We start from the raw sequence: 16,673 nt of genomic DNA on the forward strand, positions 1-16,673 counted from the left end.
ACATGACGCTTGTACTGAATTATTGAGTATCACTGCCTGGTAACAAGTGTATGGAGTTTTATGTTGTTGAAAGATATGACCAAAGGTTTTCACACAACAAACGCCCTGATGATGAAATTTCATGTTTATTTTTTATGAACAACAACAACCAACCTCAAAGTCACCCAAACTGAATATGAAGATAATCACTGTCTGTTCAAATAAGTCATTAAAGCACAAAGCAATAAGATTTTGAATGAATAAATAATCATATTTAATTTCATAAAATTAAATATATAATGTAATTAAATTTTTCACATGCTCAAATAGAAATGTTTTAAGTGGATGAAACTATATAGGCAAACACCGAGCAAAAAGCTTCAAAAACTTGAACATAGAAATCTTGTTATAATATTACACAGTCATGGAGTTCATTCAGTACATCATTGGAATATATATGTAGGTTTGCACATGTGAAAGTCACATGGCCAACAAAATATATGGACAGTGTGAAAAAATAACGCCTTCACACTCACTGCAAACAACTCTGTTCCCAATCCTATACAAGCACAATTCTTTCAATGACCTTCACACTCACTGCAAACAACTCTGTTCCCAATTCTATACAAGCACAATTCTTTCATTGACCTTCACACTCACTGCAAACAACTCTGTTCCCAATCCTATACAAGCACAATTCTTTCATTGACCTTCACACTCACTGCAAACAACTCTGTTACCAATCCTATACAAGCACAATTCTTTCATTGACCTTCACACTCACTGCAAACAACTCTGTTCCCAATCCTATACAAGCACAATTCTTTCATTGACCTTCACACTCACTGCAAACAACTCTGTTCCCAATCCTATACAAGCACAATTCTTTCATTGACCTTCACACTCACTGCAAACAACTCTGTTCCCAATCCTATACAAGCACAATTCTTTCACTGACCAAGTCGTTCATTTACATCATACCTATACCATTCATTTTCAATACAGGTTGTCAAGTCTATACAAAACTTCTACTCTCTTTAACTGTAAGACCTGAACATTTTTGTAACTTTTTCACAAATCTCAATATATCAAATCACCAAATTCTATGCACTTGCCCAGGTCATAGTGTATTAGACACTGGATTTGAAATACTTAATAAATACATCCCTAGTCTTAAAATAAAAATGGTTTTATTTCTTACAAACATTTATACAAAGCCCATACACAACAACTTCTAATATCTATACACACTATGTATATGTGTAGCACTCAACAGTATTTTCGTTCCCAGCTCGAAAAGGTTTCATTATGGACTAGATGAGTATTCTGGTTCCCAGTCTTATTTAACGAGACTGGCACTACAATGATTGTTTTGGCTCCCAGCTCTACAGCCCGAGAAACTCCCAGGGCTTAATAAACTGGCAAGCAAGCTCAAACTCATCACTGTTGAAGTAATCGTCTGGGTCGGAGTCTGAGTCACCAAAATGTCTGCATCCCAGACCAAGGGCCTCATGGACACGAAGGGAAAACCTGCAACATATACATGCTCATCAGCTGCTCATCATTACTGATAGGCAAAAAAGGGGAAAAAACTTATATGATAATAGTTGTATCTGATTGATAACAATGATGAATCATGATTAAAACCTCATTAAACTTTCGAACATTTCTAGTGGTTTTGATGTCACCCAAAAGTTGTGGGTTTGATTACCACCAGTAGTACTTTTTCATGGCCTGGAGTGATTTCAGTAAGTGTCCCATTTGTTAATCTTTTATAACAACATTTAAGTGTGGTTGTTTTTTTTCCTGAACACAATTTAAAAACTAGAAATATCGCAAAAAAATTGAATGACTCCGTATCATAGTTATCATAGCTCTTTTCACAATCGTTGCAAAATATATAATATTGAAACTAACTCCAAAAGTATTTGAGTTAATTATTTCAATCTTCATATACAGATAGATCTTACTGGGGAGAAGTGTAGTGCAAAGGATCCAGAACTCTATCTTTGGTTTGTCCAAAAAAGGGGTAATACTAGTCAAGGGCAACCTACCCATGAAGTTTCATGGTCCTATGTTAAATGGGATCCCAATTATTCTGAGAAAAAAGTTTTGATTAGACTGACATTGACCTTTGATCTTCTGATATCAAAAGCAATAGGGGTCATCTGCTGATGAAATGCCAATCTACCACTGAAGTTTTATGGTTGAGCCATTTATTGTGAGGAGAAGTTTTCACAAGCCTGTTGTCCATGACATTAACTTTTGACCTACTGACCTAAATAGGGGTTATCAGCTTATCAAGAAAAACCTACTACTGAAGATTCATGGTCCTAAGTAAATCAGTTTTCAAGTTATTATGACTTAAAAAGAGGCAGTTGACTTAGCTTGACCTTTGACCTACTGACCTCAAAATAAATAAGTGTCATCTGGTAAATTGGCAACCTACTATTAAGTTTCATGGTCATAGATCAAAGTGTTCTTGATGAATCTGCAGACAAAAGTTTCATAAGGTTATTGTCTTTGACCTTCACCCTTGACCTACTGTCTTCAAAAACGTGATTTACCCTATTTTCCAATATTAACTGAGATTAAATTCATCATAAAAGCTTACCCTATGTTCTCAAGCAGTTTGTCTTGGAAGGATTCCTGAACCAGCGTCTGAGCTAATTCACTCCTGAGTGTCTGCTTGTTATGGTGATCAACATCATAGTCTGGAGTAACAACAGTAAAAAAGTTCTAATTATTTATGCTATGACAATGCCCCCCAGAAATTATTGGAGAAACAGATAAGCTGAAAATATGAAACAAACAACAACAATGTTAAATAAATCACTTTTTTTGCAATGTTACACAAAAGTGGGGCCTTATGTTTTTTGGGGAACAGGAGTACTCCTCTTGTTCAGTAATAGTTTATCATGATAAGCTTTCAAATAATTTACTTTAAAAGTCATAAAACTGTTCAAGAGAATAAAAATACCGAATAAAAAATGGTGTGCTTAGCTTGATCCTGTTAGAAGGGTCTTAATACTTTTCAAACAAGAGCTGTCACAGAGACAGCACGCTCGACTATTCCGCCGCTTTTCAGTGTAAGGATTGAAAAGTTTTGGCAAAACATGCATGGATCACTGTTAGATTAGATATTTCATTACAATATTAACATAAATGTGGTTATATGTAAAATTTTAACCAGAATTTTTAAGTCTAATAATAAAGGGCCATTATTTGCAAAATACAGTTATCTTACTTGGTTATTCAATTAGGTTGGGTGGTTGAATACCATTGTTGTAGTCTCAATGCAATACATCAAATAGTTGCTGAGATATTATCCTATGTGTGCTAACATGCAAGACCTGAACCAGAATTTCTAAGTCGCATAATAAAGGGGCAAAAATAATATAAGATGAAAGAAAGAGTTATCTTACTTGATTAAATAGGAAGGTTAAATGGTTGGCACCTGTGTGTAAAGTTTCAACGCAATACATGATGCATTCGCTGAGATATTGACTTAAATGTGGTTACATGCAAAAGCTTAACGAGAATTTCTAAGTCGAATAATATAGGGCAATTATTTTGCTTAAAATGTAAACTAGAGTTATCTAACTTGGTTAATTAAGTAGGTTGGGTGGTTGAGTACCATTGTATGAAGTCTCAATGCAATACCTCAAGTGGTTGCTGAGATATTAACCTATGTGTGCTTGCACACAAAACCTTAACCAAGGTGTGACCCCGACACTGACGCCGACACTTGGGAGAGTAGTATAGCTCTCCTTATTCTTCGAATAGTTGAGCTAAAAATTGGGGCCCTGATTTCATTTTGAAAGACTATACTTTGTCTTGATAATGTTATAACAGATTGATAAGCAAAGCCACAAATACCAACTTACAACACATTGGCTCCACGATTCCCTTGATGGCCATCTCCCTGTGGTTTTCCCCATCTGTGTCCTCGCGCCGACACTTGTCTAATGTATGACGTACAAGGCTTCCACAGTGGCCGAAATATTTCCCGCAAACCACGCACTCCGTCCCATCTCGGAACTGAGGGGCATCATGTGTGTATCGAGTGTGGATGGTATCATGCTTTAGAAACTTCTGGAAGTAATGGTCCTTAAGTTTGTCAAAGGCTTTGTCCCCTTCAAAAACCTCCTTGCATATCCCTGTGAAAAACAAATTCATCAATTCATTATAAGTCTTTTAGCATAATATATGAGAGTTGTCCCAAAAAATAATAGCTAGGTACTGTAAACCTGCGCATGCAAATATTTTCAACATTAGGTTTATACATGACTTTTAATTTTGAACAGGCTATCAAAGATCTCTGCTAAATAACATGTGAACATCATTTGCAATTACTATGACGTCATATGTGAAAAATTGATGAAGTCATAAACAGTTGCTTAGTTTGAGGTTGCAGGTCAGGCTTTTTTTTGCGGTGCAGCTAACGCTAATCCAGTGAAGCACTGATGTCTGCCACATTAGCATTGAATAGGGATTTGCCTGCTGACTGGTTTGTTAATTGGTTCCATCTTTTGTGAAATGTCACCACTGATGCATGGAGCACTGCGTGGAATACTCGGAGAGAAAGGCGCATGACTGATCCTGGTGCTAACATTTTGAAGTCAGAAATTATTTGACCATGCGCTGTATATATGACAGTAGATGTGAGGTTTGTATTACCAAATTGTTATTTGTTACACATTTGTTTTCTGACAATGTTTATCATAAATATGCTTAAAACATATGTTAAAATTACTTTATTTCATTAGTTCCCTGCTTGTCATTGAGTTTTGGGTCAACTCTCATATATCCTATTTATGCAACTGATGATCCTTTCCATCTTAGCTCATGTTGCATCATAATTTATAGTAAACGCATTTTAAAATGTAGAAATATATAGGCATATATACTAAAATAATTAGGGGTCAATCAGTCTTCAGGTTAAGTTTGAGGATTATAGGTAAGGCATTGGTGACTAATGACTAGGACAGGCCTTTCACCATGCATCACGTTCAAGGTCACTGTGACCTTTGACCCAATGACCTCAAAATCGGTAAGGTTCATTTACTGGTCACGCCCAATCTCCAAATAAAGTTTGAGGACCATAGGTCAAGGCAATGTCGAGTAATCAAACTTTGGTCTACCGACCTAATGACCGACCAACATGTGCAAAGGAATATACCCCCTCTTCTTTGAAAGTGGCATAATTATATAAACAGCTAACCCACCACAATGAACCAGATCTAGCTCTGGTGGTTCTCTCGTATCCTCAGCAACAGTCTTTCTCCAAGCAGCCCAGCGATCTTTTGTTGCTCGTTCAAACATATCATCATCATCATCATCACTTAAGCAATCAACAATGTAATCCTCATCATCATCCTCATCATCTTCGTCATTGTCATCCTCATCATCGTCGTCATCATCATCATCATCATCACTGTCAATGTGATCTCCTTGGTTTTGAATACCGCCCCCTTTCTTTATACCTTTTTTCTGAGTATCTGTACAAATATTACAAACAAATAGTTTTTCTTCTTCTTTCCTCCATGTGAACATACCTTTTTCGTCCAGTCATATCTTTACAAAATTTCATAGAATTGTAAAATTTACTTCAGTAAGCAAATTGATATGAGATTAACCATTATCCAAAGCTAGGAGGATTGAAGTCAAACACACATTTAATTATTAGGAAAAGGATATTATCACAAAATAAAAGTTCATAAGAGTGAGAAGATTGTTAAGACACAAGAAAATTAGTTTCACCTTCCACAACATCACTGAAGACAGCATATATTGGATGGACATTCTCCACAGCAGAGGGTCGATAATGGATCGTGAGATCGCTGTCTTCATAGTCGCAATAGATGGTTACTCCAGACTCCTTGAAAACAACTTTCTTCAATGTGTTTTTGTCCAGCTGGAAAATTAGACAACAGCTGGAATATTTAACCTATTAATCAGCTGGAATATTTAAAATCAGCTGGAATATTAAATCTATCCAATCACTGAAATATTGAATAACAGCTGGAATAGTATCATATTGTTTTTTATTGCTGGGAAATCCTTTACAGACTAGAATTTAACCCTTCAGAATATAAATAACAAAAATGAATAATAAATAAAATGATGAATTGTTACATAGTTCTCAAATTAACGGGTCAATCTTAAAAAGTAATTTTTCAATATTTCCAAGTACACTTCACATTGTACATCATATATATATATTTTTTTTTTTGCTCACATTTACTGTGAAGATTGGTTTTTCAGGTGAGACACAGTCAAAGTAGAGTTCCATGGTCCATTCGTTGTCATGGTGAAATGCAAGAGAGCCATGTTTCCACTTAGTTTGGTCGAGAATTGGACAATCGTATTTGAGTTGACCGGTAAATACCAGACTGGAAACTGAAAACACCAGGGTTGGTATTCATAAATCATCTTCAGACATTTCCTTACTTAAGTCAATTTCTTAAGTTAAGTATCTCACTTGTCAATTATTTTATAATAACCTCATCATTGAAGTTATTGATTTACTTTTTATAATGTAAAAACATTCCTATGCTTTCCTTTTTAATATGACTTAAAAACTCTAAAGAAATGACTTAAGTTAAGAAATGTTTTATGAATATAGCCCCAGGGCACGTATTCAATACACTCAAATAAATATGTGAATGCACATTTTCCCTGGAGTATAAAAAACACTTAAAAATCCCTTTTCTCCTCAAAGCAATCAATGCGAATGTCCGGACAGCCTGACATGTCCGGTTTATTTCCATTTTGATTGACAAACTTCTATTTTGGGCAGTCACAATGTCAGGTAAAAAATAAGTTCATCACTTTCATTTGGTGTATAATGGGTCCATGCTTATTGCTAATTACTTTGTTATAAAATCACACTATAAAATCTGCTGGATGGCTATTAATTAATAATTTTACAATCTTGATGCAAAAAAAATGATTTTTCCTGATAAACAAAATATACTAAGATCAATTAACCCTTCTGACATTTTGATTTTGACATACCATACGGTTCCATGGAGCAAAGATCTGGTCTGAAGTCCGGAATATTGACCTGCAGCACCGGTTTTACGGATTTCATCTTGTGCTTTAATGCCCCAGCAATGCTCATCTTACCCAAGTCTTGAACCACCCGGTCAACTGGCTCAACCTCCTCTTTCTGAAGATAAACATGTACATTATGACTGCTGTTAATGGGAATCCAGCTAGTATGGGGACAGGGGCCTTCGAAAGCATTCTCATTCATCAAGAGGTTTGACAATGATTAATCTGTTGTACGCATAGCATCATCACTCTGGTGTAGGAGAATGTTTGAAAAGAAAAGGATTAGTCCCTTTTGGAAGGGAAATGGGGCCGTGCCCTTCCTGATAGGAATATAGCCAGGGCCATTTCAAAGGAAATTTTGCCAGCACAGAAATATAGAATACGCAAATATTATTATTCTAAAAAAATATTAAATATAACGGTAAAGGTTATTCATATATAAAAGAGAATCACATACTTATAACTGGATTACAGTGAAAAACGCATATTGCAGAAGAAATGCTTCTATTTCAGCTATTTTCCCTCCGCTTTTCGGTATTCACCTATTTTGTTATTGGTAAAAGTGACTGAATCGAGTCATTTATTTGGCGATGACCTCATACTTAAAAAATCCACTAAACCAAGTTTCACCAATAAAATATAAGTCAGTTATTATAGTTCATGTATTGCAATAAAACAAAGTTGCAATAAACAAGCTTTATACTATGGTCACTGTCACTCAATCAGAAAAAAAGGTTAAATTTGTAATTTAAGAACAATAACCTATACTTATTCTTCAAACAATCAAGCTCAACATTTAAAACTTGTTTCAAATACTATAAAATGCTATGATAAGCCTTACATTGGCTGGTTCTGGATCACTGTGGCTAAAAAAGCATTTATCGCCGAATCTACATCCCGACGGAAGACTGTAACAAACACAATATTAACAGCATATTATAAGCCAAGTTTGCTTAGAATTAAAAAGAAATGATAATATCTGATAAAAGGAGTACTAAATAACGTTTATGTTTACTTTAAAAGTCAGCAGAACTTCAATATAGGCTATATATTTATAATCACAATTGATATGGAAAAAATATAAAACTATTAAAACAATGCTATCACCACTGTTTAAAAGATAGTGTTTATTTTTGGCTTAAAGTTTAGTTTATAACTACAAATAAATGTATATTACAAAGGAATGAAAATACATTCAAGATTGTCTCACAAACCTGAAGAATCTACATGGAGGCAAACCACCCTCAGGTTGGCTGTGAACGAAGCGGCAATTATCTCCATTCCAGCATCCTCTTGGAGTGTTGAAGAAGTGGCAGGTAGTTCCACCAGTTGCCTAGAAATAAGCAATTATGCATTAAATTGTCTTTAATTTAGATAATCAATGTCACAACATGATTCTTTGCCCAAAGTTGACAAGAGAAAGCTATTGAAAATGTTCAAACCAATAGAATGGTATAAGGTTTAAATACTTTTAGTTATCAGGATGTACATGTACAAGTATGGTAAAATTTCAGGCTGCCGAGACTACAGCACAGTAGGGAAAGATCAGATGTTATACAGGTATATAAAATGTTCAATTATTTTCTATAAATTCATTTTAAATAGTCATAAACAATTATTACCCAGCCAAAAACACAAATTGTTTGTTACAAATAATGACCTTTTTTTAAAGACTACATTGTTTACACCATGTAGGTCAACCTCACATGTGGAAAGTTCTGGCTAGCAACTCAATCCCCAAATTTTTATGTCTTATAATAGAAGATGAAGTATTTTCTCAAAGGGTAAATAAAATTTCTAATATCAATTTATACATTGAATAGCTTTTTATGTCGTAAAATTTGTGATTAATGGCGGCAATTAAAATTGTTGTGCTGCATTCACTATTGAATTAACGACAGGGAGTATGGATGCCACAGGTCTGCGAATACTAATATCATACAATTTTTTGGCATAGGATTATATGTTGTGGTTTTACAGGGAAATATAAAAATATCCAAATAATAGATTTTCCCTGAAACACCAATTGTTGACCTAGAGACCCCTAAAATAAAAAAAATTCAAGTGAACATTTTTTTCATTATACTAGGAAATGAATGCATAAAATTCGTCAGGATGTATCATTTATAATACTACAGCGCTTTCTTTTGGACGTCCCTTTTCAACATGGCCTCCCCCACACCACATAATTTAAAACTCTTCTTTTCAGGGCATTAAAGTTGTGGTGTCGGAACATTGCATGGTTATTTGTCATAAAACAATTAATGATGTTAAATCAACATTAGAATTAAACCTTTCTGATACACAGAATGTTAAAATACCATTTTACGTTTACAGCTTTTCTGATAAGTAGAATTTTGACGTATCGCGGGAAATTGCTCGCGCACGAATTCTCAAGCGTTCACTGATCTTGATGATATCACCGAGGCGCTTGGATGTTGTAAACACTAAAAAAACGCGTAAACTGCAAAAAAAAAATCCCACATAGTGTCAATAAAGTGTTGTACCAAAACCAGTTAAGATGTCACTATTTTTGTCTCGTTCTCTGAAATATTCAATATTTTGACGCTGAACTGTATTGTCAGTGTTGAAAACTTGAACACTGGTGTCATTGTTCAAGTTAACAAAGTCGAGAAGACATTTTTTGGCAATCAGGCATCACTACTGTAGCTAGTGGTTCTGTTGGTAAACATGCTGTCTGCTGATGGAGTGAAGATGAGAGTGTCGGTTGTGCTTCCTGCAAGTGGTACCGGGGACAGATTTGGCACATGTGTACCTAAACAGTTTAGCCCTCTGCTGAACCAGCCTCTACTTCTTCATACACTCAATGCATTCCACAGGTTAATTTAAAACATACTTATAATGTTTAAATGTGAGTTCAAAGTTAACCGTACAATTCTAACTATGGTATGATTAAAAATAATGTCTTCAGAAAATATTATTTTTACAAGTTTGAGTGTCCTAAAAATAAATAAATACATCAGTTAAATAAAGTTGATGATGTTTTATGTGGATTATATTTTACTATCATCATGTTCATGTAAAATTCAGGCTGGAATGGGTAGGACATGTTGTGATGGTGGTGTCAGATGATGCCCTTGAAGAACTAACCAGCCAGCTCAAGGAATGGCCAAAGCTTACCCTGGTCTGTGGTCACTCAACCAGGCATAGATCCATACAAGCTGGCATTCGGGCACTCGCTGAAGGTAATAAATTATTGTATTGTTTTTAAGGTTACATGGATGTCTGTTAGTTTGACATCAATTAGTACCTCGTTTAGAGATACTATGTTGCTCACAGTTTTTGCAAGGTTAATCAAATATCAGTGGTAATATTTATATTAGATATCAAAATTCCTAGCTGATTATACTTGAATACACTTGCTATTATTCACATATAAAATATGTGTAAGAGTAAACACTTGAAAAGCCACTTGCCATCACGATACATAAAAATATTTAATAAGGAATGCATCATTTGCATCAAAACAGTATGTTTTACAGATGGGAGGCCCCCAGATGCTGTTATCATTCATGATGTTGTTCGGCCATTTGTAGAGGAAGAGTTAATTAAACAGGTCACTCTCGATGCAATCAGATACGGGGTAATGTCTTAATGTATTGTTTAACCATGCAGTAACATGACTCTCCGAAATACATGTATATCATCTGGATATCATGTACAAAAAAAGAGTCCTTATAAGGCTTATATAAATTAATCATTACACGTTATTTGTTCAAAAATTCTTGGTAAACTTGTTATTTATTGTAAAATATAATGGTGACCAATTAATGCTGTTTAATCAGTAAAAATGGCAGTAAAAGTATTGTCTGGGTTAAAATATACTGTCTGTTGGGTATCCCTTGTTCAAGTAACATAAGATAGCATTTGTTAATTTGTTCAAGAAGTTTTATTGCTATATATTAAGTTACTGTCTTCGTGTTATAGACAAAATTCTTTATTAAAAGTACACTTGTTGACCTTGAATGAATCTCTTGTATTCTTTTATGCATCTTACATTTGTCGCATGTTGTTTATTATGAATGCAAAAAATACCTTTCTTTAACCATCTAGGCGGCCGGAGTGGCAAGACCTCTTGTTTCCACGGTGATCAAAGTAGATGGGGAGGGCATGCTGACCGAGGCTCTTGACCGCAGCCAATACCGAGCCAGCGAGATGCCTCAGGCTTTCACCTACTCTGTGATTAAGGAAGCATATGACAAGGTTCACCATATTGAATTTTTGAAGTGTTATTTGTGTTTTAATATGTTTTATCATTGTCTATATTTATTAACCAGTTTTCAGGATGAACAATTAAAGGTGCATTTCATGTTTCATGTTGAGATGGTATATTTTGCTAATTTCTTATGGCAGGTATATTTTCTGCAGTACTTATGTGCATGTTTCAGGCAGTTCTCAATTGGGGATGATATATTTTGTTAAGTTCTTGTGCATGTATGTTCCGGGTAGTTCTTATGTTGTACATGTTTCAGGCAGATGCTACAGACCTTGACTATGGCACTGAATGTCTGTTGCTAGCTCTAAAACACACAGGCACCAGAGCCAGAGTGGTTCCTGGCCCAGACTACCTTTGGAAGGTCAGATACTACTGATGTAAAATTGTTCACACTTAATTATGTTTGTATAATTATGACCAGTATTTAAACAGAAATAAGGTTAATCATTCCTCAGAGATGGAGAAATGTTTGGGAAAGTTGAATATAAATGGTCAATTTGAATGTTTTTCGAAGAGAAAAAGTAGATGTATTGTCATAGCCTTGATGTCATTTTTGTTGTCGTGCAAAAAATTAACCTTTGCCGTAACTAAAAAAACTTATTCAAATCAAACATGTTTCCAAAGAAAATAGGCACATGCATAGTAAGGCCTGTAATTTCTGCTTGATTAATTGTTAAATTAAAACCTTGTTTGACTTAATAAAGATCAAACAAACTTTGGTGAAAGCTCTTTTGAAATGTGAATTTGTTAGAATTTGCAAGTCTTATAAGTGCAAGAAATGCATGGACCAGTCATAGTGTTTTGCTGTTATACACACCATTCCAACTAAAAGTTTTATTCTGAGTTTCATGGTTTTCAAACTAGTACTGTCTACAAACTGTAGAACAACATGTACCAGTATGTCAAGGTTTGTTTGAACAATTTAATTAAGAATATTATCTTATTCCAGGTTACCTACAAGAAAGACTTGTATGCTGTAGAAGGGATTATGAAAGGTATTATTTAACCTGTTGTTTCCATCAGACGCTTGCCTCCATACTTCTTCCTACTGTTTGCAGAAAGACAAAGCGTATGGGGCTTTTGAAATATTGAAATGTTTCGGTGATAACTTGACCCAAATCCATAATTGTCTGTTTTTAGAACATCATCATACAGCCAGTTATGGGTGTGTAATATTTTATGACAAAAACCATAAATTTCAACTGCAAGATTGCACCCAAACTAAAATCTCAGTTATTTTAGTGTGCTACTCATATCAATCAGAAGTCCACAAAGTCCTCAACTGGCTCAATTGTAAATTAAGTTATTCTGCAAACAGTAGAAGAATTTCTGATGAACTATGGATAACATTAATGAATTCTGATTTAATTTTACATGTTCGTTTTTCACGATCTTTATATTTTGGCAAGTTTAACTATGATTCATTATGCTTACACCATTGTTTTACAAAAGCAAAAATCCATTCATGATCAGAAGTTCTGCAAACCAGTCATATGTCTGTAGTAGCTTTGTACTTTTTGATAAAGATTTTCGTAGATTCAACCATTTATTTATATAACAATCCATGAATGATAAAATATCAAATAAATTTCTCAATTCAATTTGATCAAATTGAATTGAGTTCAAATAAGTTTTGTCTTCCATTTGTATGTTTACAACTGTTGCAGAGCAATTGCTGTGCGCTGCGGTGCGTTTTTCTGATGGCGGCGAGGATTTGGAGCTACTTGATGCAATCTCTACCTGCTGTCAGCTGAGATCTGTAACTGTCTTACGGGTAAGCAGTCTGTGGCGATGGTAGAGTGGTTAACAAATTGGAATCTGGATCAGAGGGTCCAGCGTTTGGCCCCCACTTGAAGCTTTGTCAATAATCAGTATTTGTTATCACCCATGAATAATTAAATGGTTCTTAATTAATCACATATAAATGGCAGATTTTAAAACTGTACATTGCTTTTCAGAGCTTCTGCTCTATTGCAAAGTAAATAAATATTACTTCTAACCTGTGTTGCTATGTACATACACATGTATTTATTAGGTATAAAGGAATTTCTCTTTATTAGTTCATTACAATATGCTAAAACAATGCTAATTCTGACTATTAAAGTATTATGTATTAACATTTAAAAAATGAACATATTGACAAACTCAATGGAATTAGAAAAAAACAAGACTCATGCAAAAAATGTTTTTAAATTATTATATAGCAGTTTTTGTATGTATTCCTTAACCATTGTTTAAGCTTTCTTCTGCTTGTGTTTACCTCAGATCTATGACCTGATTTAAATAAGAAACCCTATGAAGCAGCCATGATGTCTGCTTAAGACATCTGTCAGGGGGCTGGCCACCAGAGGATAGGCTGTGTTGGGTGACATTTAGCTTAACTCTACGGTATAACAACTGGCATTTAAGTTTTTTTCAATATTTCAGAACAATGACCAACAAGCTAAGTGCAATTCCTGGGTGTTCATCTGTAAGTCTGGGCCTGCTGACATGGACACTGGACTAGCTGACGTGTGTAATCATGTGACAGCCAAGGATGGAGAAACACAGTTTGTGAAACCATGTGTCATATGTGTTCTGAGAGTAAATTGTGAGGATACAGAGAGACACTTTAAGAATCTCATCTCGAATCAAAGCGAAAAACACCCCAGCTCCGTGTGGTATGGGATTGTTTCACGCAGGAAGGTAATGACCAGTTCCATTTCTTGTAGTGCAAAAAGTTCAATTATTCTTAGACTGAGAAAAAAGCATTAGATAAGCATTAAGTCTGCAATGCTCTTGTTAAAAATAGCAATTAATAACCTCTCATTACCATTTAATACTTGTAAAGAATGTAAGATAGGCTACATTAGGTTCATTTTAACATGCACTAGTGAAACTTTCCTTGTGGTTCTGTCATATTTTAGGTGTCTGATGCTGAAAAGATAGGCAAAATGGTGGCCAGTCTGCTGTGGACCCGAGAAGAGACATTGACTGGCCAGACATTTACTATACACTGACCTCTAGTCAGATATTTACTATACACTGACCTTCACCATACTTGGGAATACTTTTTTATGGTGATATAATTGTTGCATACGGTAGTAATTTACTCTTTTTATGGTACAAATTGTTGTCCCTTATTGATGCCATGCAAAAATTAAGAATGTGATGAACTAAATGTCTTTAAAAACAAATAAACTTAAGTTAGTTACAGCACTGATAATAGTGATTTTGGACATAAATGTTTGGTAAACTTGCCACCGAAACAAAATCTCAATATAAAAACACAAACAAGTTTATCTACTAAGAAACTAGTGATTATTTTTCATTTTATTTATTTTATCAATGTTTTATATAATATATAAATTCATGCCAAGTGTGTGGTGTCTGAAGGACTCAACACATACTATAACCAGCCCAACTGCATTCATATTCCCGATAATGACATCGATTAAACAATTTATTACTTATATTTACACTAATAGCTCATTATTTCTTTCCAGAATTTAAAAAAAAAAAATTAAATTCATTTTTAGAAAACATTACAGTAATTCTTGCTCACCCATTCTGTAAATAGAACGACACAACTGTAACCGGAAACAATTTATCATATGACATCACAATAACGTGGGAAGAAAGAAATGCTTCTGACACCAATACATTTAACAAATAATAAATTAACACTTCAACATGCTTAGTAAAAAAAAAATTGGCCTAGTAACACAAACAATAACATGATAAGCAATTTGTCATTTTATGTAAAACACAATGATTCATGGTCTGAAGATGTTGCATTCATCGGAATATATTCGCAATGGCCAAAAGGCGGTTAATTTAAGGAAGGGTAGTTTAGGTGTAAATATTAACAGATAGATGGTGCAACTCATATATGCCATTCTACTAGGGCATAAAGCAGGAGTAGTTCTGGATTTCCTTGTGATACACTCCTTGAACTCGTGACACATTGTTATCTTGTGTTTCAATAAATACTAATTTGACATGTTGATGATCTCTTTTTATATCTTATATGGGTGTGCATTCAATGGAATTTACACTATAACAGTCATAAGTTACATGTATGTATGAAAGTACGCAACAATTCTTATTCATGTTTTGTGTTGTCAACACTTGCTGGTCAGGTGAAACTTGAGTAATGTTTTATGAAAAAGATATTAGCACTATTGTGCATGGTTGTATTTGACCTTTTTTATATCCATTTTACTTTATACTATATTATTTTGGTATACATATTACTTAGATATTATTTTCATGTGCAATGAAATACTTTGTACATTGTACATGTAGCATTCTTAATTTTTAGAAATATTTATATTATGGTTGTGTTGCTTAATTGTGTTTTGAGTAACTAGTCAAGGTATTGTAAATGCCTTGGTCTCGGTGTCCTCATTGGGGATAGTTTGCAAAAACTTGGCCATAACTTTAAAAACCTTTGCAAGATATTCACGTGAAACTTGATCTTCATGTTGCCAGAAACATTACATACTTGTGTAGCAAGGCCAATAACCTGTCAGTGAGTCATGTTCCTATTCAGCTTGGGGAAGAAAACAGACGAGCATTGGCATCCGCCTGCAGTACTCTTGTTATCTGACAGTATAACTATTAGTGAGTTGTTGGGCATATTAGGGGCCCCGTTTTATTTATTGACAATACTCAAGCAGACTTACTTAAAGTGTGTCTTTTGTTGAGTATTAGACCAAAAACAAAAGCACAAACTATTGCGCCAATAATATAAGCTTGATGTATTAGAATGAGATTTTAAATGAAGTATTTGTAATAAAATAAATGTATTGGATTTTAAACAAATAAACTTATCATACCTCATTTGTTGTTGGATATTATGATTGCACTACAAGTTTCTACTGTGCAACAGACTAAACATTAGCTTTTCACTATTTATCACTATTTACCGCACAATTTTAGGTGTCATACTCCACTGAAATGCTATGCTTCAGGGGCAGTACTGAGTACGGTAGTTCTTGCATTTCAAAATTTGGCTCACTGAAATGCTATAAACACCATTTTAGGGGAAAAAGCCATTATGCTTGATGCATGTCTGACTATGCTATATACAAAACATATGGGGCAATAGCTGTTGTTTTGCTATCTAATTGGCCAACTTATACAGCACACATAACTTATATAGCCACTGATTTTGTTTTGCTTGATAAAATGGTTGACTGAAATGTCATACACCTGACTTGAGGTGCAATAGTTCCTGTGCTTGATAGATGACTTAATAAAATGTCAACTACATGCCTTTAGGGGCAAGGCTCCTGTGCTTGATAAATGACTTACTGAAATGTCGTACACATACCTATAGGAACAAAAGCTCCTGTGCTCAATAGATGGCTTACTGAGATGTCATATACATGTACCTGCCTTTATGAGCAATAGC

At 34.5% G+C, this 16,673-nt stretch overlaps 2 protein-coding genes across 2 annotated transcripts; one reads left to right on the forward strand and one right to left on the reverse strand.

Moving 5' to 3' along the window:
• Positions 1-1,101: 1,101 nt before the first annotated feature.
• On the reverse strand, positions 1,102-9,225 carry LOC128235645 (uncharacterized). The gene is made up of 10 exons (XM_052950449.1): positions 9,175-9,225; positions 8,253-8,371; positions 7,880-7,946; positions 7,000-7,153; positions 6,221-6,381; positions 5,743-5,896; positions 5,208-5,480; positions 3,867-4,139; positions 2,594-2,693; positions 1,102-1,509 (listed from the first exon to the last, which is right to left on the reverse strand). The coding sequence occupies exons 1-10, from the start codon at positions 9,223-9,225 to the stop codon at positions 1,365-1,367; spliced, it is 1,497 nt and encodes a 498-aa protein (XP_052806409.1). The 3' UTR covers positions 1,102-1,364.
• Positions 9,226-9,491: 266 nt separating this feature from the next.
• On the forward strand, positions 9,492-16,080 carry LOC128234209 (D-ribitol-5-phosphate cytidylyltransferase-like). The gene is made up of 9 exons (XM_052948290.1): positions 9,492-9,878; positions 10,090-10,244; positions 10,542-10,642; positions 11,113-11,262; positions 11,532-11,636; positions 12,225-12,270; positions 12,943-13,049; positions 13,703-13,960; positions 14,182-16,080. The coding sequence occupies exons 1-9, from the start codon at positions 9,730-9,732 to the stop codon at positions 14,272-14,274; spliced, it is 1,164 nt and encodes a 387-aa protein (XP_052804250.1). The 5' UTR covers positions 9,492-9,729; the 3' UTR covers positions 14,275-16,080.
• The last annotated feature ends 593 nt before the right edge of the window (positions 16,081-16,673 follow it).

The sequence above is a fragment of the Mya arenaria genome, chromosome 5 (genome assembly GCF_026914265.1).
Source record: "Mya arenaria isolate MELC-2E11 chromosome 5, ASM2691426v1".
Lineage (NCBI taxonomy): Eukaryota > Metazoa > Mollusca > Bivalvia > Myida > Myidae > Mya > Mya arenaria.